Below are 24,545 nucleotides of genomic sequence, written 5' to 3'. Positions count from 1 at the left end.
GGTGTCTGTCACATCAGCGTACACATATGTCATTTTGGGGTACTTGCTGAAATGACTAATTGTGTTGTTTTTTCTTGCAAGGACAGTGTAAATGCCCCCGTCTCTCCGAGACGTGTAAGTAAGCTGTATTCCTCCACAGGGTGTGTACAAGGCCACAAGGTAAAAGACCCAAATGCAGAAACCCAGAAATTAGACAAATTAGTGATTTAAAAAGTGAAATGATGACACATAGGCTTACAGTCAAAGGTAGCAAGCCCAAACAGAAGTAGCCAACAGTCCACTTATAAACAGGGGAGGGGAAGGAAAAAGGGTACAGGCCAGCAGGCAGGAACAGATGCAAATACAGATCTGGGTCACTGGACATAGCAAGATGTGACATCAGCCATTGGTTTGCATTGGGACGGTTTGAAGCCCAGAGTTGGTGCTTATGATTGCTGCCATCTTTTCCATTTGGAGCCAGGACTTTCCAAATTAGTAGTGTGGGGTGTTGCTCTTCACATCATGTCACATTCACTTCACATTCACTTCATGATGATCTGGCAACTGAGGGGGAAAAGGAGCTGGTTATGATTGGCAGGACTGAAAGTTCCTTAAAGGCAGGGACCTGAGGAAAGACAGCAGTTGCTGAATGAGTAATAATCAAACTGAAGCAGCCGTTGTGACTCCTCCCACTTGTAACTACATCAATAAGCAGTTTGTGGAATATTGTGATAACGCCAGCTGACACTGATAGGATGAAGCCATAAAAACGATATTCGTTTTATCTTCTGGTGCAGTGCTCATGAGGTAAACAGTAGAAATATGCATATCATATAACAAAATATTCTGCCAGGAATATGCACTTGCACACATTTGGCCAGCACAATGCTTAAAGCCAAATTATGTTATGCTTTTTATTTCATGCATTGCTGTTTTCTACTTGAACACGTTGATTAAAATGCACATCTGAAGCTACAATGTTGTACTTTACACCCAGAGTTAATCACACCAATGAAAATTTTATAATTAATACAGTGCAGTGCAAAATGGATTCATTTGTCTCTAATGCACTGCAAGCAGTGTACAAACATCTCTTCCCCAAAGTAGCTTTCCTCATAGTCCAAGCTCATATCTACACTACATTCATGCTGAGGAAATAGCATTACTATGTTATTTTGTCAGATTTACATGTAATAAACAATTTACTTGAAATTATTGTGATTATTACTACCAACAAAATATCCAAGAATATTTCTCAAATGTGGCTTTTTTGTGTCATTGTTTCTACTGAAATTCACAATAATATCTTCTCAAAGTGCAGTTGCTGAATACTAGAGACAAAAAAGTAGATGAATTACAACACAACACAAGAAGCTTTGACATCTTCAACATAAGCTGGAATGATTATGTGTATCTGAGCACATTTACAGTCCCTGAGACCTTTATCCAATCATAAACAAGTATGTAAATATTAACCAACTCATAAACATGCTGCGTATGATATTACTAAGAGGAAGATAGGGGACAAACAGGAGAGAGGCAAGCATGCAGACTGAGGTTTTTGGCTGACATCACTTTAATTGCAGTTTCCTTAAAGAGAGTGAGCCAGAGGCAGACAGAGTAGAGTAGGGTAGAGTAGGGGAGTGTACTGGAGCAGTACAGACGGGCAACATTTCACATCTGGACTCACTCAGCAGGAATGACTCTTCAACCTACAAGGTATATGCTTCATTTGCTTTATATATTGTAAAGTGTTTTGTATTATCAGTGATAAATAAACTCATTTTAAACATTGAGAGGTGACTTAGTGTTGTAATGTTATGTCAATACCAATGTGCTGATGTTTTATAAATATGTATTGACCTGTGTGAGGAAAGCTTTTGTGGTTCAAACGTATTATACATCAAGATTTTTGTTAGCCAAAACATCTTGATACATAACAGTAAAGAAAAGAGTAAAATCCATACATAGCACACTCAAGGATATGTTGAGTAGTTCTTACCAGCAGAGACATGTTTTGTAACATCTCATCTATTTCTCTGAACAAGCGTTCAGTGATTAGTAGTCCTTTTCTTTTTTTTTTTTTTGGTATATAAATGTTCAGTTCTAATATGCTGATACAAAAAGTAGCAGTAAATCATGTGTTGATAGAATGAAGAGTTGAATGAAAATAACATTGATTGCAGAGTTTCATATCTGAACACAGTTGTGGCCCCAAGATATACTGAAGGATACTATACATTTCCAAATATCTGATTATTGTTTGAGACTTTTGCCCACTGCAAAAGTACTGATATCTTCTCACAGCAGCAGAAAGGTACTCTTCAGCTACACATTTGATATAGATGTTTGCTCCTAAATTGCATCTCTAGTTATTGTTATTGATTCTTTATACAGTCAACAACATTATCATAAGTGCTGAGTACAGTATCATTTAAAAACACTTGACTTTGGTGTAATGGCTCAGTTATGCAGGGCAAAATCAAACACCCCAGGTGAATTAGAGAAAACAGAGCCAAGCCTGTTGCTCACTACCGGGAAATGGCAACATACTGTACATGTGCAGTACCATGTGACTTAGACACAAGAACTGTACGGTATATTAGATTACATTTATGGGTGAATGCAGGGCTGGTAGGTGATGCATTTAAGGTGGTTTAAGGTTGCAGTGCAGCAATTACTAATTGCAATAGTGGTTAGATGTACAGTATGGAGATAGACATTTACATACACTGCTCTGTATATGATCAGCTATGTGATCAGTTGTTTGTTGAGGCTCAGTTTTTACAGCACAGTACTAGAGTGTAGTTGTTTAATCATGTTGGCCTATTATTAGGCAAGGCAGGTTTATTTATATAATACATTCCATACACAAGAGCAATTCAAAGTGCTTTATATGACGCATTGAATACATGTAAAAAAGAAAAACAGCATAAAAACATTAAAATGTCATTTAAAAGAATAGAAAACTTTTAAAATTAAAATAAAAACGTTAAGAACAGAGACATAAATACACAATAAGTTATAGACTTGAAATACAGTTATGGTGCTTTCCATCTGTGTGCAGCATAGTAGTTAAAAGCTGCTTCACCCAGTTTGGTTTTGACTCGATGTACTACTAGTTGACTACTTCCTAAAGATCTAAGGGCCCAACTGGGTTTATAGTCTTAAATTTTAATGCGCTTCAAAGTTCACTGCTCGAAAGTAACAAGCTGTAGCGTGTACTTTATGGGCAGGCCAGTGACTGTGACTGCTCAACTCTGCTCCTGTGGAAACATGAAGGCGAAGTATAGGGATGACCCTGTGATGAACATTTTCCCAGTGGGTGGAGGCACACCCAAAAAGACCCAACAACAAATCACTTATCTGAACTCAACAATCACAGAGAAATACAAAAGAGATTCACTGATAAATCAATAAAATGGCAATAGTTAATACATTTTGAGACTTATGATTTTAATTTAGTTGTACAATGGTGTGTTTTCACACTGTGGGCACAGCTAGCACACCAAGTGCTAAATGAGAAACATTTAAATAAATTTACCTCAAATTAGATTTTTTTTTCAAATATTATTTAAAGAAATAGTTCAACATTTTGTGAAATATTTTTACTCACTTTCTGCAAATGTTTAGATGAGGAGATTGATACCACTCTCATGTTTCAGAAATATAAAGTTACAACCAGCAGACAGTTAGCTTAGCTTAGCATAAAGCCTGGAAACAAGGGAAACATTAAGACTGGCTGAGCTTTAGGGATGCTGGTAGGCAGATTTTGTTATTGATCTAACTTTCGACCAGAAAGCAAATTTCACAAAATATATAGCTAATTTCAATGTTTAATTGTCTTCTGTTTAATATTCGCTATCTCTCCACAGTGTCCCAGACTTCAGCACCACAGCCATATATGGACACCACAACAACACCAATGAAACTCATTGTCACAGTGGAGAAGACTGGGATTGGCTCTACAGCATGCAGCCGGTGTATATCCTGTTCATCACCGTGCTGGGTGTCGTGTTTAATGTGTTTGTCCTGATGGTTTTCTGCCTCCACAAGAAGGCCTGCACCGTGGCTGAGATCTACTTGAGCAACCTAGCTGCTGCTGACCTTGTCCTGGTGTCCTGTCTGCCCTTTTGGGCTGTCAATATATACAATGGCTTTGATTGGCCTTTTGGTCAGTTCCTGTGCAAAGTCGTCAACCTGGGCATCAAGATGAACGCCTACTGCAGCATCTACTTCCTTGTTCTGGTTAGCATAGATCGTTATGTGGCACTGGTGCATACGATGTCCCATGGCAGAATGCGCAGGCCGAAGTATGCCAAACTGGGCTGTTTGCTGGTGTGGGGTTTCGGCTTGCTCCTGAGTGTCCCCGCGCTCATCCTCAGGGCAGTGAAATATATCCCAGATTATGATGTTCATGCATGCATCCTGGACTACCCAAACCGGACTTTGGAGCTGCTCTGCGATGGGATGTTGATCATTGTTAGCTTTATCATCCCCTTTTCAATTATCTCATTCTGCACTGTCAAGATTATTCAGGCTTTGAGGAACCAGGCAATGGAGAGGTTCAATGCTGTGAAAACGGAGCAGAAGGCCACCACTCTGGTGTTGGTCGTCCTCCTAGCATTCCTGATCTGCTGGGTGCCTTTCCATATGGTCACCACACTGGATCTGCTCCTGAGAGCTGCAGGCCTGGGAGGGTGTGACCTCATCTCCGCCCTAGAAATCTGCAACCAGATCTTCACCTATTTAGCCTTCTTCAACAGCACTCTCAACCCCGTCCTGTATGTCATTGTAGGGAAGAACTTCCGGAAAAAAGTTCAGGAACTCTTCAAACAGTGGGCAATTAAGAGAAGAGCCACCTCTGATTCCACACGTTCAAACCTGTCTTCGACACTGAAGACTTCGGTATAAAATACTGCCGTCAAAAGCACTGTTCCCCTCAAAAGTAGACTTTGCAAAAAGATGACTGTGGTGGGATGGGAGCGCCAATGTCAATTATTGAAATGAGAAGCTAACTTCATTTTAATTTGCAGTGGATATAATTGTGTAGTAAAGGGACCAAACCACACTTTCTCTAATCAATCAGTAATGAGACTTCTTGTCACAAAGATTAATTTGAGGTTTAATACATTTTATGAAACATAACTGTGTGTAGGGACATACAAGGCTTGAATGAATATTCCCACCTGGAGAGGGTGTTCTGACAGATTGCTAACAAAAGTGTTATTCTATCTCAACCATGTTATATAATCATATCTCATTTAGCATAAGCTTTTGTGACAGTTATACCATATGCAATAAACTGCAGTATCTTGAATGTACAGGTAGTATGATGTAAATCTGCCTGGTTGCTGTAAAATAATGTATGTAAATATAATATTCATATTCTGCTGATAACTCAGATTGTAAATAGTATTAGTGTTTGTTTTTCTCTGAACATAACCATCAAATAAAACATACATATGTTTTATGGATGTCGCAACAAGTCTTTATGATGCATTTAAATGTTAAGCTGAGCACAAAAACTAGAGCATAAAAGAGCTCCGACAACTGCTTGCTAAGTGTTTTCTGGTGTTTCTGACTCATTGTCTGCAGAGTTAAAAACAGATATTCTGTCAAAGACTTTCCAGTGGTGACACACAAACATGTTCCTTTTTGTTGGCCGTACGGACATCAGTTGTCTCGTTATACATTTCTCCCCACACCACAATTTAATGGGCTAGTGTTGACTCAGTGTGGGCTGTGGGCAAGGGTACACCCCAAGTTGTCCCCAAAATGAAGGTGTGTCATGCCAAACAGGAAATATTTGTTAGGAGTCAGGCTTTACCGCTATTGCCAGGGCTGAAAATTGTTGTGGAACAAAAAGACATTCAGGCAGACAAAGTTACCTCAAAGGGTAAAATATATGCCACAGCTTGACCTTGTTCTATGTATTTTTGTCTGCCTGTCAGTATTATGCTGTGATGCTTTTCACTCTCCTCTTTTAAATCTAGAATAATGTTTTTTTCTTGTGTTCAAATGTGTTAATTGGGTCTGCATTTTAATATATTCATTGTTACTGCATGTATTTAATCAGAGTTGGAAAGGTTACTTTTGAAATGTAATAGGGTACAGATTACTAGTTACCCTGTTAAAAATGTAATAATTTATGTAACTTTGATATTAATTATGTCACCAAAGTAATACATTTACATTACATTTGATTACTTTTTGATTACTTTTCTAACAAATATTTTCAATTGGGCAATAAAGCTGAAAAGTCCTAAAAACATAAATTTAAACCAGATAGTGTAAACCTCACTGTTAACCTCATTATTCAGCGCTGAAGGGCGTTCTTGTCTGATGACATGGCCACTCGCCTTGATGTGGTCGGCTGGTCGCAGGCATTGCAGACTTGGTTAATAAATGTTCAGTTTTAAATAAGACTCAGGTTGCTTAGAGCAATGTGCATTGATTTGATTGCCATATGAGAGGCGGAGCAAATTCAAACAAGAGAACCAATCAAAAAACAACGCTCAAAATTTGAGCACATACTGCCAAATGAATGGAGCCTGTCTAGACGTAAAGACAGCTCCTTGTAAGCCATCCTACCCTCGGTGGTGTTGCACTCAAATTTGTCCCAACAGCTTTGCTGACCTGTGTTGTCTGGAAATATGCCAAAAGAAGACATTCCTGCATGGCAAAAGGATGCAAACAACAGAATAAATGTTATATTCTACATATAAGCTTTTTACCAGAAAGAATATATTCAGATGTAGCCCCTCTGTAATGACCTCAGTAACTGACTTACATTTATTTTGTAATTCACATAACGCCATTTCATGTAGTTACTCCCCAACTCTGTTAATTATTGTATTTGTTTGTAAATCCATGAAGTTATAAATATGTGGCCTTTTTCAATCAGATACTGTAGGGTGAACTGAGTAATGTGGGGCAATTTCTGCAATTGGCACTTCAGCAATATATTTCGATATGAAGCCAATATATTATATCCACACCCAATACCATTCTGAAATCCCCAAGGTGTTTTCTAATCATATCAGAAAAGAGAATGCAGATATCACACTTGGAGAAGAAATGGCAAAAAAAAAAGTTCCCTGTTTCAAATTGTCCCAGATTTTGTGCATTTCCTAATGTGGAAATTTCAGTTCTGCTGTATTTTATGCGAGCAGTTTCTCCAGATTTCAGTTCAGGCTGAAATCTGGGACACTCACTGAAAGGTCTAAATCACCTTAATTCAAACAATAAAAACTTCTCTGGTTAGTTACACTAAAGGCAAAAGTGCATGCCCACATTTTGTAATTCAGTAATTACAATGTTTTTGCTGTTACAGATAGTGTAGTAATGTAGTATTATATTATGTATTAATATTAGAAATAATATAATTTGCAACTTGCTTAAAAATAAGTTAAAATTAATCATTACAAGAATAACTGAATAACTATTCTTACTGCAAATTTAATGTACTTAAATGCATATTTAACCAATTTAACAACATATGACTGTCCCGCATTTTCTAAAGTGGGACAATGAAAAATTGACTTAAATAAAAAATATGAAACATGTTTTACCATTCTGAGGCATGAATATATCATAAACACAATCTGATAACAATTGGCAGCATTGCTTCATTTATGACAAATTGATATCCTTTACATTAAATTACTGAAAATCATTGAGCTTTGACTAGATTTCACGGCAAGTATGTCACATGTGTGGAGTTGTGTGTTTTCAATTACATGACACTCCAGGTTTAATTTGACAGCAGTCCTAATCATTAGCATTTGGTAGAAAAAGAGATAGATGCATTTGAGCTTAGTTGTCCCACATTTGGCAGCGGGCAGTTTCCCACATTACACTAATTCACCCTTTATCTGTTGCTAAGACTCCTCTATTTGACAATGGCATGTGGGTGCTGTGTACTCTGATCTGATAAACCACCATTATCTACACTCCATTAAATCAACTGTCCCTCCACACTTAGAACTCAGATACTGATGTGAAGGTAGCAACAAATGCATAAAACCTGTGTTGACACAGTTAAAAGGTTTTACTGGTATATGTTTTGCCATTTAGTTTTGAGCACAACTGTATCTTTCTACCTCTAAAATTGCTGTTTCTGTGCAGCTGCATTCACAGTGATCTCCGGCTCAGCTGGTGAGTGACTTATGGCGAATGCCTCAAGAGCTGAGCTAATTTGTAACCACACAGACGCATGGGACTGGGTTCACACCATGCAGCCTGCCTACATGTCCATCATCAGCCTTCTTGGTGTGATCGGCAACTCCTTTGTGCTTTACGTGTTCTGTCTCCAGAAGCGGCACAGCTCCGTGGCTGACATCTACCTGAGCAACCTGGCAGTAGCTGATCTTCTCATGGTTTCCTGCCTGCCATTCTGGGTGGCAACCATTATCAACAAGTTCCACTGGACATTTGGGAAGCCCATGTGCCAGCTTGTCAACATTGTCATTGGGATGAATTATTATTGTAGCGTGCTGTTCCTTACGCTTGTGAGCATGGACAGATACCTGGCCCTCACCAGACCCCTGTCCCAGGGAAGGGAGAGACGAGCACTCTGGGCACGGGGGATTTGCTTCAGTATCTGGATTGCTGGCATCTTACTCAGCTTCCCTGCTATCCTCTTCCGCTCTGTGCAGTTCTTCCCTGATCTGGGCATTGACGCGTGCTACCTCGCATATCCCCATGATGGCTGGAGACTGCGTTACAACATGACTGTCAGCATAGTTGGCTTCCTTATCCCTGTTCCTATTGTATCCTTCTGTAGTTACCATATCATTAAAGTCCTTCAAAGCAGCCAGAAGATGAGAAAAGGCAGCAGAGGAAGTGTGGAAAGGAAAGCGGTGTATCTCGTGCTCGTCGTCCTGGCTGTGTTCATCCTCTGCTGGTTGCCTTACCAAATAGTAATCTTCTTGGACACATTGGATTATTATGAAGTCATCTCTGGGTGTACATGGGCTTATGTGTTGGATATTGGCAACCAGTTAGCTACTTATCTTGGCTTCAGTAACAGTTCATTGAATCCTTTCCTGTATGTTATTGTTGGAAAGCACTTTAAACAGAAGGCGAGGGAAGTGTTCAGACGGACGCTGTGCAGGGGGAAACGGCAATGCTGGAGTCTGGTAATTCCAACGCCCATCTGAACTCAACTAAACAAACTGAGAGTACTAAAATCTAAATTGATCTACACATACAGAGGAAATTCTGACCAAAAACAGCTGTTAAGAATTGAGTTTAACTAATATGCAGTGGCTCATTCATCTATTGCCGCTTGACTTTTGCAAGTAATCAGTTGTAAAGCAAACCTTTTTAACTTTTTTTATTTTGATTTTTGGTCTGATACTTCCAAGAATCAGTCAGTTTTAGTGAAGTGGAAAGTCCAGTCATTTCTGGGAAATATGCAATTCCACAATTTTGTTTGGGATAAATAACCTCTAGAGTTACCCTTGCCTAATGTTTGCCATTGCACTGTATAATGATTATCATCTTGAACTTGATTCTGTATTTTATCATTGTGAACAATACAGTAGTTTCCTTTTAGAAGTGTTCCACTGTTGTTCTTGCTAAACAAAGCCCAGGCTGTCTTTAACCAAAGCTTAAATTGGTGGTGTTTCTCACTGAGGTTATTGGAGGCTGAGCTTTCTATTTTTGTATGAACTATCATGAAGCTGAGTTGTTTTTTTAAGATGTTGGGGTTTGTTTTCTTGAATGACTTCACATATTGAAACTAGCCCTACTCCAAAAGACCAAGTGAAGCTGACATTATGTTTATATATCTGTAAAACTGTATATAGTATAATATAGTTATTCGCTTTAACTTCTGCACTATCAACACTACATAGAGTAAAAATGGCATTTAATTGCACAAATGTTAAGAATTCACAAAAAAGATATTCCAATCAGGCTTTGAAAAATAATCTGAACGTTGTTATAAGCTAATTAGACCATGTATGTAGGTTACTGTCTTCAATAAAGTCAATAAATCATCTATAACAATAAAATGGATGGAATGTCTGTTTTTTGATAGGAAAGCATTGTTTATACATTGGATGTCGATGAGCTAGTTTTCTGGTGACTTCTCTTCCAGAATATCTTAATTGACTGCATAATTCAAATGCGCTGTTATCATTTTGACCATAAAAGGGAAGCTACAGCCTTAACCATTGTAAATTTTAGATAACACGTCCTGACAGGTGAAAATACTGTGTATATAACATATTCTATCCCCATTTGCTGATTTATTTGTGTTTGTTGGTTTTAAGCCATCTCATGTATGTTATTGTTGTTTCATCATCGTGAATTAGGATGAGATTAAGAATGAATTAAGAACAAAGAACTAAATCAGTACTCATTTAGTCAAACATTTAGAACTTAACTGTAGCTAAACAGTTCATAAACTGAAAAGAAAAGAAAAGAATGAATCACTGAGATCTCAACATCCAAGCATAGAGAGCTTTTAGAGACTGTATAAATACAGGCAATAATCCTGGTAATCCTTCTAACCAGATGGAAGTTTGTAACATTTATATGAACTGCACGTATCAGGAGTTTGGATTGAGGAATCTTGTTATGATCACATGAAAAAATTGTGTGTCAGTTTTATTTTAACTATACTTAAATCATAATAATTGATATTTGCTTTCTTAAACTTTTCTCAAAAGTCTGCAGTAGTGGTCATTTGGTGCAATGCCACCTGCAGCTTTGGCTTGTCTCTAATGTGTACACAGTGAAAGACTATTTCATAAACAAGTTGATATATTGGACCTCTTGGCCAAGCAGGAGAAAGAATGCAACTCTATATACAAAAACGCTTGAAGCAGATCTCCCCTCTGACTCGCTGTGTACTCTTTGCCAGGAGCTCAGCGTACACAGATCAGCCCCCTCTCAGACACACTTTTTGCCATCTAGTATTTTGATCATAGAAGGAACAACACATTTTTTAATCTTGAGGTAAGAACTTTTCATGTAACTTCCCTTTTATTTTGTGTATTATAGTCTGTTATGATTGCTAATAAATTCTAGCAGGTACTAATGTAGAGAGTTGTTCAGCCATTTAACTGCACAAAATTATTGAAGGTACTACATGAAAACTATACAGAAGGTCTTACTGATCATACACTGGAATAATGAGTGATTCTGTCCAACTAAAGGGAAATGAGTTAACTTATTGATGTGTTACGATACATTTTTTAACGACTAATTTATCTTTTGACAATATGACAAATGGTTTATTTATTTTATAAGAAGTGACTTTGTTCAGTTTTAATCTCCTATGCAGTAGTTGTCAAAACAACATACCACCATGCATTTTGAATGAAATAAATTCATTTTATTGATGATTGATGTGTAACTGTTCTGTAATGTAGCCCATGGAGCCAGTGAACCTTGTATCTGTGACGCCACTGTGGTTTGAAAACAGCAGTGCATCCCTACCATCCGGTCCATCAGAGTCTCCAGTCTCTGCAGTATGGGAGATCGTCCACACCATCATTCCCCCGTACATTTTTACCTTATCCCTGTTAGGCCTTCTCTTTAACGGCTTTGTCCTGGGTGTGTTCCTCACTCATAAGGATCAACTAACTGTAGCAGAGATCTACCTGAGCAACCTGGCACTGGCTGATTTTATTCTCCTGTGTGGCCTCCCTTTCTGGGCGATGTACATCCGCAATGACTTTAACTGGGCATATGGAGATGCCTTATGTAAATTGGTCAACTCCCTCATCATCATCAATTTTTACACCAGCATATACACCCTTGTCATGATTAGTGTTGACCGCTATCTAGCACTGGTGAAGACCATGAAGGCCAGGTGGCTGAGACGGACACTGTATGCCAAGGTGATCTGCTTCTTCCTGTGGCTATTAGGGTTCCTACTGAGCATGCCAGTCATTATTCACAGAAAGGTGAAGTTCTTTGAGGAGTATAATACAACATCCTGTATACTGGATTATAGTGATGACAGCTCTTGGAAGTTGGCCCACCAAATTCTGAATAATGTGATGGGCTTTGTACTCCCTGTTCTGATCATTTTTTTCAGCAGTGGGACCATAATCAAAGCTTTAGCACGGAGGAGAGAGACTATACCTTTTCATGACAGTAACAACACCAAGGCCACAGTACTGGTATATGCTGTCACACTACTATTCTTATTGTGTTGGTGTCCCTACCAGGTCTTCACCTTCCTCGACACACTCTGTGACGTCCATGTGCTGGATGAGAGGCTGTGGGCTCACACTCTAGACATAGGAGGCCAGTTTTCAGCGTATCTGGCCTTTCTCAACAGTGCCCTCAACCCTTTGCTGTATGTCTTCTCCGGGCAATATTTCAGAAGGAAGGTTAGCGCCATCTACAGGCGGACTAGATATCATCACAGGGGATCAGATATGACCACATATCAGCGCTCTGTTGTGTCCACTTACATCCACAGACCGGAGCAAATTAAGACTGTGGTCATTTTTAATGCAAATGATCAGATGTAACTCTTTCTCGTGGCATCCTGTCCTCATTTTCAACCACTTTCATTGCAGCTTATGGATGAAGTGATACAATACACAGGATATGACTCTCAAATTATTATTTCATGAGGCTTAATACAATAACAATGCAGTTATACTATTAAACAGCAGTATCAAATGATGTTTAACACGGTGCTTTGCGGAAATAATGGACCCAGACAGAGATAATGGACGCATTCTGTCGAAGAAATGGAATAATAATAATAATAATAATAATGATACTGACTTGTGTCATTTGTGATAATGCCACTTGTCGTATTTTAATGTTAAATATACCAAACGAAATCTGCCATAACTTAAATCCTATGTTTGTGTTCTAATGTCTTCTCTTTGCTTGTTCATTCTTTCTCTTGGCTCCACAAAACAAGTTCACAGGCTTATATGAGAAATGGCCACCAATGTACTTTGTATATATTAACTTTAATACTTCTCTTTGTATATCTTGGCATGTAAACAAAAAACATTTTTTCAGTAGTGACATACAGAGTTATGTCAGTTTCTCTTTACAGAATCATCAACATTCATGTATTTTTGCACATTACTGGAAAAATCTATATAATCATCTCAGTTGAACATCCAAAATAGCATAATAAACATTAGTCTGGAATGCAAAGGCATAATTTGTTTGAAACTCATATTTTGCTTTACTTGCTTGCTTTACTCATGTAAATGAATTTAACCTTGCATTATTGCAGTTCAGTTGCATTTTATGTACTTTTGAGTATTGCCATTTTTGCAGTGGGAACTATGTCCTTACATTTTTGCATGATGCATGATATGCATTTGATTAATTAAGTGTTTTGATACTCTTTTCATGAATGTGGAGATGTGTTTCTAGAAAGTCTGCTATGAGTTTAAAAGAGCAAATTAACAGCAGCTGAAAATCCTATGTTTGTTGACCTCTATGGTTCAATTTCTCACCCTGCGACAGTGATGTAGAAGAGTGACATCACTGTAGGTATGGTTACAAGAGCAACAGCGCACACCTCTGACAACTAAACCAAATGCACCCATCAGTAATTCCTGGTGTAGTGTAGAGGGCAGTGAAGAGTAACTTAATACCTGGCTTCTCAGCTGGGTAGTAAATTACTCTTTAAAGACACATTCTACAGTAAAAAAAAAAAAAAATACAAACAGTTCTATCGACACAAATTTCAGCTTATTTTTTATTTTTTATGGTTGCTTACATACCAACAACTTGGACATAGGGGCATGGTCAGGGAGAGGAGAGGATTTCAACAAGCCCCCCAAACAATTTCTAAACCCCTCACCCAAACAGTGATTGTCATAATCATATAGTAGCCTAGCAAGTGTAACAAGACACAATTAAGAGTATCGTCTCAAAGCTTCAAAATTCTGATGTGCTTTTGGTTTTGGTAAGAAATAAATGTAACCCTCTCAAATTGTTGGAAACAAAAGTTCAAGGAATGAAGAATGCCTAATTAAGTAATTTACTTTCTTTAGTAGTTTACCTTTACTTCCAAGTCCAAGGGGTGACTTTATGTTGTGTGGTTACAGGTTATGTTAGAAATAGCTATGATCAGGACTGGCAGTTATGGTGGCTCTTTGTTGAGTTTGTTGAAAATTTACCAAATTATTTATCAACAGTATGATTTGACATGTCGCACAAAAGAAGAAAAATTTCTGTGGCATTCACATGCGACTCTATCAGCCATTTGGTCTACTGTATGTTTGACTTGACATCCACTTCCACGGCCCTATTATCAAAATCTAATAACATAAACAATCCCAGTTAATTACTGTGAGGGCTTGTTTTTGGCACCAAGACACTGTTACGATCATGCCATTTCCCTAGCTTGCTACGCCTTTCTGGTTCCTTTGATGAGAGGAGTGGTAGTAAGATGATCAACTATAGGAACAAAAACAAAAAAAAGAAAATCTGATCCATTAAATCAAGTTTATTTTGTGGGACAGTAATTTGCTTTTTTCTTGTGAAATCCTGCCTCTTCATGCATCCACAAAAAAAATCTAATTAAACAATCTGAGAGTGCTCACAGCTCATAAAAATAACCTTTGATGAGGAGGTGTGAATTCAATTTATATTTTAAAAAATAATAATACAGTTATAGCTCCTGACTGCTCCATTGCATTCCAGATCCATTCCATTGACTGTTTATTACTCATTATATTGTCTTCCAGCAGGCTTTCCTTTGCTTTATGTGACAATAAACATAACACAGACAGAAAAACATAAAGTTTTACATGTTTTATGCTGCATTTGTGTTGTGCAGGCAAAAAAAGTTACCAGTCTCTGTTTTCTTCCCCTCAAGAACATGTAGCGCTGTTTCAACGAATCATAACAGTTATTTGTGTGAATGTGTTTATTCCCATGTGTAGCACTGATTGATTTCAGCTGCTTATTGCCAGATTCCCCATTTCACTTGGCTCATTTAGCCTGACACTGATTACTGGATCTTGCAGTCCCATCATGCCAGTCCTTCTTAGATTGACAAGAAGAATTTTACACACAAGCTGTTGAGAGTGAAATTCTTTCTGCCTGGCAGTGGAGGAAATAGTGTGGGTGGGAATTGCAAGTTGCTGGAACTATCTTGCCTCCACCTAACATAATAATTTCACAAATTGAAAATGATTCAGCGTTTTATAAATCGATTTTACATAGCAGACATTTTGACTTGTTAGATTAGGAAAAGCAGAGAGGTAATTATCAATAAATGGCTCTGTTCTATTCAAGTGTCCAACTGAGCCAGCATGTACAATACCAGGACCCTGAAACTGAAGAAGCTAAATGAAATTCAGCGTTTTTTCTTTCTTTATTTTTTAAAAAAAAATCATTATTTACACCTGTTGGTTTCCTCCCATGACAAGTCAGAGTGTCTTCTGTGAAAACTACCTCTTGTCTATATCCCCACCCTCACAGTAACAGCCAGTCATACAACAACCCTCCTATAATTCTGCTCCTTGTATCTTATAAAGCATGCACTGACAGTATACAAACAAGGAAATAATCAATCAGTGCTTACATAACAGAAGTTTAATCTCATCCCCTTATTTACATTAATTGGATATTCAAGAGTTTCATTGCTTCACAAGTCAATGAACTCTCTGCAAAGTGAGCGAGGAAGTATCTATTCCAGACAGGAAGTAATTGCATTGTTCTCCCGTCTTAATTGAAATGAATGTGGAGCAGATGTTTGTGAGACTACAGCTAGTAAAGCCAGTGTGTCTTAGCCATAGTAATAAAAGCACTTCCAGTGATATTTTAAAAAGACCCTATAGCAACACTGAAGACGCTAGGGATGGCAATGATGGTCAGTTTGTTGTACCACCACTTTGGTCCAGACAGAAATATTTCAACAACTATAGGATGGATTGCCATGAAATTTTGTACAAACACTCATGGTCCCTAGACTATGAAGCATGCTGACTTTGGTGATCCCCTGAATATGGGTTAAGGCACCCACCATAAACTCCAACATCCCATATTTGTGTCCGGCCATGGACATCTGTCGCATGCCATTGCCCATGTTTCTCTCCCATCATTTTCTGTCATCTCTCTACTTCCACTATCTAATAAAGGCCTAAAATTGACTTCATACAAAGTGCAGTAAACAGAAGAAACCTAAATGAGACACTTGCAGACAGTTTTTCAAGGTAGTTGACAGACTGACTCGATGATGTTGATATCAGGGCTCTGTGGGACGGCAACACCATTTGTTGCAGCACTCCTTGTGCTTGTGCACTCCTTGTTCTTCTTGTCATTGAATGATGTTTATGATTCTGGCTGTGTGCTTGGAGTTGTTGCCTTGCTGCAGAATAAATCTGGGACTCACTCAAACACCTGGCATCTAAGGTGCCAAAGTGCACAGCATTTATATATATAATATATATCATTAAGCCTGGTATTACTAATGTAACCCTATTGCCTAGCAAAAAATGTCACAACAACGATACTACTGAATTGTCACTAACATATTCTAGCATTACAGTATGATATTTATAAAAAGACAGATGGGTAAAATGTCATCCAAATTTGTTTAGTAACTTCCCCATCCAGGTCATGTGTATTAAAGGGGCCATATTATACCCCTTTTCCACAAGTTAACACAGTTCTCTGGAGTCTTAATAGAATTTCTGACATACTTTGGTCAAAATACATCAAATATTAAGCACCACAGCAACCTTCTCATCCCGTCTAAATAGCTCTGTTCAGAATGGTCAATTTGGGTGTAAACTTAGATTTTGCTGCATTAATTGCAATAAATGGATCAAAAGGATTCCAAAATAACTACATCATGATGTTGATTTGTAAAATGTCTGAATTCATCCTTTGTCAGGTCTGTCTGCAAGACAACGAGCAAACAACTTTTAAAATGCATGTTTTCTGAATGAAGTTTAGATCGATCAGAGCTATGCTAACATTGTACCTGCTTCATCCACACTCAAAACAATGTCATCTAAAGGCTGCAATGTTATTGTTTATGAAATTATATAAACTCACCAGCATTTAAGATGTTAATTATTGATGACAGCAGCTGAGGTGGTGTGTGACTTTGGTGTTAGCTTTGCTCCAGCTACGTGAGAAGCAAGATTGAAGATAAATCCACGTAAACCCAAAAGATTTAGAAAACAAACTCTTCCCACCGGTAAGCTGCTCTGGATCAGAGCAGAATCGGTTGTTTATTCCATTATATTCCATTATCATAATATTTCCCCTTTAAAAAACAATCTGACCTTATATCGTGTTAAGAATGACATTCTGTGTATACAGTGCAGGAGGAAAAAAAACAGGAGGCAGAATTAGCAGGAAGGTGGGGCAATAGAGCAAGGCAACTGGTATTCTCAAGAACTTTATCTGACATCACTTAACAGTTCCTCTCTCCTTTCAGAGAGTGAGTCAGAGACAGACAGAAGACAGTAGCAGAAAGGAGGACTACAGTGTGGCTGTGTATCTGGACATTCCACATCTAGACTTACTCAGGAGTAATGGCTCATCTGCCTACAAGGTATGTACAAGCATTATTTGGTCTGTATATTACTTTTCTGTTTTTACCATTATCCTCACAGAAAAGGGTTAAATCTAGACAAACCTGGTATTTTTGTGGTTACAATATGTCACATATGGACTTGCACTGTTGTTCTTTCACTATTTGAGTCATCACGCTTAGTGTTAGATGTCAGCAAGAATCAGCTTTAATGTTTAAATAAACAGTAATGATACATATATATAGTATAAAGAGTATTTAAAAATGTTAAACTGTGTTTTGTGCTGATGCACAAATATAAAGTCTAATGAAAATGACTTTGGATTCATTTGAAATGAAAGCATTTTTACACTGTTGTGGCTCCAAATATACTGTAGATGAAATTATTCTGAAACTGTAGATGCAGTAAATGTCAAAGATTAAGTTTCTGTAAAGTGCTAAATAGTAATACAAAAGGAAAAGTCGTACTCAACAAATGGTACCGTGGCATATGCATAGAAGTGGTGAATGACAGCTGTTACTGGTAGACAAATAGATAACCATTCCTGCGCTTGCACCTTGGCAACTTAAGTTAAGGGCGTAGGTTTGTTTTTTTAAATATAAAAGGCAGCCAAAATAAACAGTATGAATTTGATCTCTCTTTTCTCTTTCAAATGCACACACACGTAACTCTCCAAAGCACTTACTTCAATGAATATGTATTTTTGATATAACTTGCCTAAAACAGGCCTGAATTTTCTGATTTTAATCAGATGTTTTACATTTTATTTTATGAATACAAACAAGAGATTGAAATTAGTATTTAAACTGACTGATGATAGATCTTCCCAATAAATGTTACAAGAAAAATAACTTCTAGGTTATCTGCTGCTGTGTTTAACACAACTATCTGCTGTAAGGTTTTCAAACCTCACCTGACAACTCAAGCGTGTCATGACAGAGCCACAGCAATGCTCATAACTATCATGTAACCATCTGAGAAATGCCTGCGGTTTACCTATCTGTGTGTCTCTGTGCTCTTCAGGCTGCTGCTGACGGCATTTTCATGAAAAAATGATGCCTGAGATTCACAAACAAATCTGTTGGAAAAGCTAATTTTACATTACAAATAATATTCATGTCATAATGAAGCATATAGAATAATATTCAGCTCCTGATCCATGGGTGGATGGGGTTATATGAATATTTCTCCTAATTATGTAAAAGAAGATGAATGTTTGATTCCAAAACATCCTTATTTGCTAAAACTGGTGCAGTGCCCATTCAAAATGTGCCTGTTCGGAACAGGCTGCTTACTTATTATTTCTTGAGAACCACATATATATGTATCAACTGACAATCGTATCAATTAAAACGATAAGGATTTCACAAATGAAATGATTTAAATTTACCAGTGAGACTAAACTGAGGTTGAACTGTAGAGGCAATTTATAACTTTCCACTGGTTGATTTTGGTTGATCAAATGTGTCTGTGCGGCTACTGGGTGGTTTTACTGCCTCCGTCTCGTCTCGTTTTGTCTCTTGTTTGTTCTTCTGCTTGTTCTTCTTTCTCAGGCAGTTTAACTGAGCGGAGTGCGTGTCTTTGTCCCGCTCAGCAAGTCAGAGCCCAGAAACCCCACCCCGCTGTGCTGTGAAAGTGTAGACATAACCCCGCTGCACTCAGACATGGAGCTCGCTGTCTCACTTGTTTATTCAAAGTTTATTAAACATGTTGCAAGACCACATGGCTTTACACTTGACACTGCACTCCCTTGGGTCTTCAGCAGTACTCCCACCAAGTATGAAGTCAAGTCAGAGCCCAGAAGCCTCGCCCTGCTGTGATGTAACAGTGTTTATATGAAACAGCCTCTGCTGTGTACACAGACACAGAGCTGAGCAGCTCACTGTTTGCTTGTTTAGTCCAAGTTTATTAATATTAAATGTGCCACGTGTCCAAATTGCACCAAAATTGGAAAATGCACTCCCTTGTATCTCCAGCAATACACCCACCAAGTGTGAAGTAGATCAGATGAGCAGTTCTCGAGATATGCGGATGACAAACATACAGACAGACATACATATATACATACATACAGACAGACAGACAGATAAACAGACAGAGATTACTTGGTTTAATAAAATGGCATGTCTAAGCAACAATCACAAATTAGCTAACAACACCGTATACGCTTGAAATTTAAATATAATACCAATTAGTTTGGTTTAAAGCAATTAAAATACTGACCACTTCCGAAAAGCCAGCCACAGCCAGAAAGGAACTGGCAAAATGTGGATCAAAGGCTTTTAGCCCTGAGGCCACCATGGTATCCCAGTAAATGTTATCTTTCATCACTCATTGTCAAAGAAGCTCCCACCCACTCATGTTTTGCAGATATCATTGCATTGTTTGTTTTGTTTTTTTCTTAGGCCAATAAATGTTTGTGGAAACATCTGAGTGATTTTTGTTTCACTTTTTCCATTGCATGTTACCATGTCTTATGGTAGTCTGGTAATGGTAGCCTTCTACATGGCTTATTTGCTTGGCCTTCATTACTTTGTTAAATTGTGTGTTAGCCAGCAGCATCAAAACAGTTAAGTATCAAAAAAGTATGAACCCTTGACAAACATGTGAAAGTTATTGGATAAGGATTGCTCTACTGTTTTAATAAAGTTAGTTTATTAAAAACAACCAGACAGGATACTTATAAAAATGAATTCCTGTTGAGCCTACATTTTGCCACAGTTTTTTGTCCACAACCAATACAAACATCTTTGGGAGCTGCACTAAGCAAAATAAAATGGGTTTTTCAGTATCCCATTTAGTATTCAGTATTACTCAAAAGTCAGTGTTTCTCAGTATTCCACGTTATGATTATAATAATGTTTTGTCTTGTTTGCCTTCCTCTATCCACAGTGTTCCTGCTAATTTCAGCACCACAGCTGTAAATATAGATAATAACAGCACCAATGGCACTGAGTGTCCTCCTAACAATTCCAAGGAATGGATGGTCATATATATCTGGCTCATCGCTGTGCTGGGAATTGTGTTTAACGTGTTTGTCCTTACGGTTTTCTACTTACACAAGAAGGCCTTCACCGTGGCTGAGATCTACTTGAGCAACCTGGCTGCTACCGACCTTGTCCTGGTGTCCTGTCTGCCCTTCTGGGCTGTGAATGTAACCCACAATTATAAGTGGCCCTTTGGTGATCACCTGTGTCGACTGGTCAACCTGGGCATCAATATGAATGTCTGCTGCAGCATCTACTTTCTTGTTCTGATCGTGATGGATCGTTATGTGGCACTGGTGCACCCGCTGTCTCATGACAGGTTTCGTCGGCCAAAGTTTGCCAAACTGTGCTGTCTGCTGGTGTGGGGTTTCGGGTTGCTCCTGGGTGTCCCCACACTCTACTTCAGGGAAGTAAAAGATGATTATTGCTATCTTAAATACCCAGATCTCACTACACTTCTGGTGTGTGATGGGATAATGTTCATCTTCAGGTTCATCCTCCCCATTTCTATCATTACCTGGTGCACTGTCAAGATCATTCAAGCTTTAAAGAACCGGTCAGTGGAGGGGTTGAACACTCCAAGAACAGAGCACAAGGCGACCACTCTAGTGCTGGTCGTTCTCGTGGCGTTCCTGATCTGCTGGGTGCCATTCCACCTTTATAAGATACTAGACTCACTCCAAACAGTTGAAATCCTGAAAGGATGTGACCTTCAAGCCATCCTACACATCTGCAGCCAGATCTTCACCTACTTAGCTTTCTTCAACAGCGTTCTCAACCCCATCCTCTACATCATTGTAGGAAAGAACTTTCAGAAAAAAGTTCGGGAACTCTTCAGTCAGCGGTCCATTAGGAGAACAACGACCTTAAGCCTCACCTCCACACGCAGCAACCTAATAAGCAGTGTTCGAGCTAATGATGTCTGCTGACAAGCTGATCTGCAAGATTGTGATTTTTTGAGAGTTTATGGTCTATGTTTTTTTAACAATTTCACATGATGAAGTGGGTGTGACCCAGAAGTGAGATAAGAAAAATATTTGGAGTCATACCTGCATCATGTTCACGTAGACAGAGAGGTGAAGTACAAGATAATAGCATTTACTCGATTATATGCATGATGTACCCCTTGGAAGGTAGCCCATCAGATCCTGCTCAGTATGCTGGGATTTGAACTCCCTCTCTCTCATGTTTTTTTGCTCCAGATGGCTCATAACTCAGGGCTTTACCTACTGTAAAAAGAGAGGGGTTGTAGGTGTTGAGGCCACAGCACTGGTGTATGCTGTCACACAACTTTTCTTACTGTGTTGGGGTCTTTCCCCAGTCTTAAACCTTCCTCAACACACTCTTTGATGGACAAAGCTTTTGGAGGCCAGGTTTTAGTGTGTCTTGCCTTTCTCAACAGTGTGCAATGTCTACTTAGATCAGGACAAATGAAAGAGACAGTGTGATCATCTTTAATGCAAGTGATCAGATGCGACTCATGACATCCTGTTTACATTTTGGACCGCTTCTGGTACTACTTGGATGAAGTTGTACAATGTACAGGATATGAGAGTGAGAATTACATTATCTGCCATCCTAACACTTATGCCCTAATTGTTGTTTCATCAGAATTGCTTTTAGATTTTACACAATAATAACACTTACATAATTAAACAGCCCTTCAAATTCTATTCTATATTGGAGAAGTAATGGACACAAACTAAGATAATGGAAGTAGTGGGTGATGGAAACAGACTTTGTGTCTCTGTGTAGCAGTAATGACAATTTAATGTGAGATGTTTCTTGGCCCTCTGTGCATGTTTGTAGATATTCAGTATATACAGTGTGTGTCTGAATCTTTTGCTCTGTACTCTTACATGACCTTACTTTTACTGATTTGTTATATTTTAATGCTAAACATATTTAATATCCATGTAATATTCTTCCCCTCTGTCTCTGGCAGTGTGCATCCTTCCTTTGACTGGCTAATTTAAATCTGCAAGCTGACTAGAGAATGACCACCTTTGCACTGTGAACACATTTGCATGCTCATACAATTTGTACAATTTTGTTGTGTACACTGCCTGAAAAGTAGTGACTCACACAGTCACGCCAGTTTCTCTGTATGGTGTAAACAAAACATTTGTGCACAAATCGTTAAACAATTTGTATATTCAACTTAATGTAACCACCTACAGTGGCATAATTGCAAAAGCCTTACACTGAATCTTTTGCTGACATGCCATAAATGTATACATATTGTTATAATAATATATAATATTATAAAGTCTTACAATGAGAGACTGGGGACTTTTTTCTTTTTGTAAGCACTGGAAAAGGTCTTTTTTTTTCCAGTTCAGGACATCATTTAAAAAATGAAATTTCATATAAAGGTGATGTTGGTATATGTTGGGGAAATTTTCTTCAGAAAGAGGCACATAAAGAAAGCATTAAACATTGCTACCTGTTGGAGCAGTTGTAGACACTGTACAATCCATCACACATCAGTAACAATTATACAAATGTCCAAACACAAACAAAAATACAATCGTCTTGGATTTTTATATAGAAAGCATGTTGTTCAGCTGGCCCTTTCCCTAAAGCCAGCCCTTTCTCTAAAGATTGTGAACCCAAACTAGACAGCTTTATACCTCTCCAGAAGCAAAGCTAAAAACAGTCTGGTCCCTAAATGTACATTTCCACAAACTGTTACACCTTCTTACAAACAAGTGTGGTCATATGATCTAACAGAGACCTCATGGTCAATCAATAACTTCAAACATGGACATCCTTCAACTTTAGCTTGTCTAGGTACCTCATGATCCACACAGTCTCTAAAACAGTAGGCTTAAGATATCTCTAGCTAACCCCAGAGGTCAACAAGCAGCCTTCAGATAGAAACAGGTTCAAGAGTTCAACTAGACTAGGAGTAGGATTTCTTCACCAACATATATCCCCAAAATGACAATGACATTACATCACATTCAGTTAATAACAAACATTGACCCTTTAGTTTAAAAACATTTGTAACATATACACAAAAGATTTATAAAATGATAACCTACTATTCCATTTCGGTAACACTTCATTTTACGGGTCCGCAAATGTCATGGTAATTAGCAAGTAACTTCTTTGAAATTTCTTTGAAATTAGCCCAAAATTTACCTCAAATTTCATGGTAATAAGGTGATAATTAGCCAGTAACTTCTTTGAAATTACCCTGAACTTTCGTGGTAAGTAGATATAATAAGCAAGTAAGTTATTTTAAATTTTGTTGAAATTACCCCAAATTTACCCTAACATTTACTTTGAATTTGATGGTAAGTGAGTTGTTGCAGCTTAATTTCTAAGTAGTTTCTGTCTAATTTCTGCTGAGCAGACCCCTAAATTAAAGTGAGTTGTTACAGCTTAATTTCCAAGTAGTTTCTGCCTAACTTCTGCAGGCCAGTAAATTGAAGTATTACCATTAACGCCCTTGGAGGAGATAGCGTTTGTTTAGGAGCCAAAATTGAGGAAAAGTCTTATTTAGAAAGGCTAATTGCGGACTTCCTGTTGGATTTAGGGCAGGGGTGTCAGTGTATGATTTGAGATGAATAAGTCGGTTTTGGTTTGATCTCTCTAGAACATTCCTACAGGCCGTGGCGGCCATTTTAGTTACATAGGTGGCGCTCTCGAGCACATTTTGGCACTTTGGGGGTTAATTTTTATATTTTATCAATTTTTTTACCAGACCTGATGTGCGTGCCAAATTTAGTGAGTTTTTGAGCATGTTTAGGGGGTCAAATTAAGGGTTTAAGTGGCGGAATAAGAAAGAAAGAAACAAACAAACACATGAATTAAAACTGCAAGTTGCAAGCAGCGTTGAACGGGCCTTCGCACCTCCGTGCACATCAAGCCCAATGCAGTCGAAGGGCTTCTGTCACAGGCATGTAGATGTCTTCAGCTGTTTTCAGACAGTGCAAGAAGGAGATAAACATCACTTCCTTTGTCCACTGTTTTGCCTGCTGCTGGGGCTGCTTACCTGCTATTTCATAAGGCTGTTCAGCCAGTGTGCATCACTGATGGAATATTGTCATGTAGACGTGTTCAGGCCGGG

At 38.3% G+C, this 24,545-nt stretch overlaps 4 protein-coding genes across 4 annotated transcripts; all 4 read left to right on the top strand.

Annotated features, from left to right (window-relative positions):
- The first annotated feature begins 1,658 nt into the window (after window positions 1-1,658).
- On the top strand, window positions 1,659-5,144 carry LOC121881245 (B2 bradykinin receptor-like). Its single transcript, XM_042388937.1, has 2 exons — window positions 1,659-1,698; window positions 3,855-5,144. The coding sequence occupies exons 1-2, from the start codon at window positions 1,679-1,681 to the stop codon at window positions 4,891-4,893; spliced, it is 1,059 nt and encodes a 352-aa protein (XP_042244871.1). The 5' UTR covers window positions 1,659-1,678; the 3' UTR covers window positions 4,894-5,144.
- Window positions 5,145-8,150: 3,006 nt separating this feature from the next.
- On the top strand, window positions 8,151-9,143 carry LOC121881092 (B2 bradykinin receptor-like). The gene has a single exon (XM_042388732.1). It carries the CDS (start codon window positions 8,151-8,153, stop codon window positions 9,141-9,143), a length of 993 nt encoding a protein of 330 aa, XP_042244666.1.
- A 2,226-nt stretch (window positions 9,144-11,369) lies between these two features.
- On the top strand, window positions 11,370-12,479 carry bdkrb1 (bradykinin receptor B1). Its single transcript, XM_042436759.1, has one exon. The coding sequence runs from the start codon at window positions 11,370-11,372 to the stop codon at window positions 12,477-12,479; it is 1,110 nt and encodes a 369-aa protein (XP_042292693.1).
- Window positions 12,480-17,396: 4,917 nt separating this feature from the next.
- LOC121913912 (B2 bradykinin receptor-like) lies at window positions 17,397-22,717 on the top strand. The gene is made up of 2 exons (XM_042436751.1): window positions 17,397-17,500; window positions 20,373-22,717. Exons 1-2 carry the CDS (start codon window positions 17,481-17,483, stop codon window positions 21,394-21,396), a joined length of 1,044 nt encoding a protein of 347 aa, XP_042292685.1. The 5' UTR covers window positions 17,397-17,480; the 3' UTR covers window positions 21,397-22,717.
- The last annotated feature ends 1,828 nt before the right edge of the window (window positions 22,718-24,545 follow it).

Source organism: Thunnus maccoyii, chromosome 16 (genome assembly GCF_910596095.1).
Source record: "Thunnus maccoyii chromosome 16, fThuMac1.1, whole genome shotgun sequence".
Lineage (NCBI taxonomy): Eukaryota > Metazoa > Chordata > Actinopteri > Scombriformes > Scombridae > Thunnus > Thunnus maccoyii.
The sequence above is the reverse complement of the archived record's forward strand: the minus strand, read 5'-3'. Positions and strand labels throughout refer to the sequence as shown.

Bases quoted from the DNA above. Each gene is read 5' to 3' on its own strand.
- LOC121913912 (XM_042436751.1), top strand. From the start codon at position 17,481: ATGGCTCATCTGCCTACAAG. The intron at 17,501-20,372 runs GTATGTACAAGC...CTCTATCCACAG, and splicing joins ATGGCTCATCTGCCTACAAG to TGTTCCTGCTAATTTCAGCA.
- LOC121881245 (XM_042388937.1), top strand. From the start codon at position 1,679: ATGACTCTTCAACCTACAAG. The intron at 1,699-3,854 runs GTATATGCTTCA...ATCTCTCCACAG, and splicing joins ATGACTCTTCAACCTACAAG to TGTCCCAGACTTCAGCACCA.
- LOC121881092 (XM_042388732.1), top strand. From the start codon at position 8,151: ATGGCGAATGCCTCAAGAGCTGAGCTAATTTGTAACCACACAGACGCA.
- bdkrb1 (XM_042436759.1), top strand. From the start codon at position 11,370: ATGGAGCCAGTGAACCTTGTATCTGTGACGCCACTGTGGTTTGAAAAC.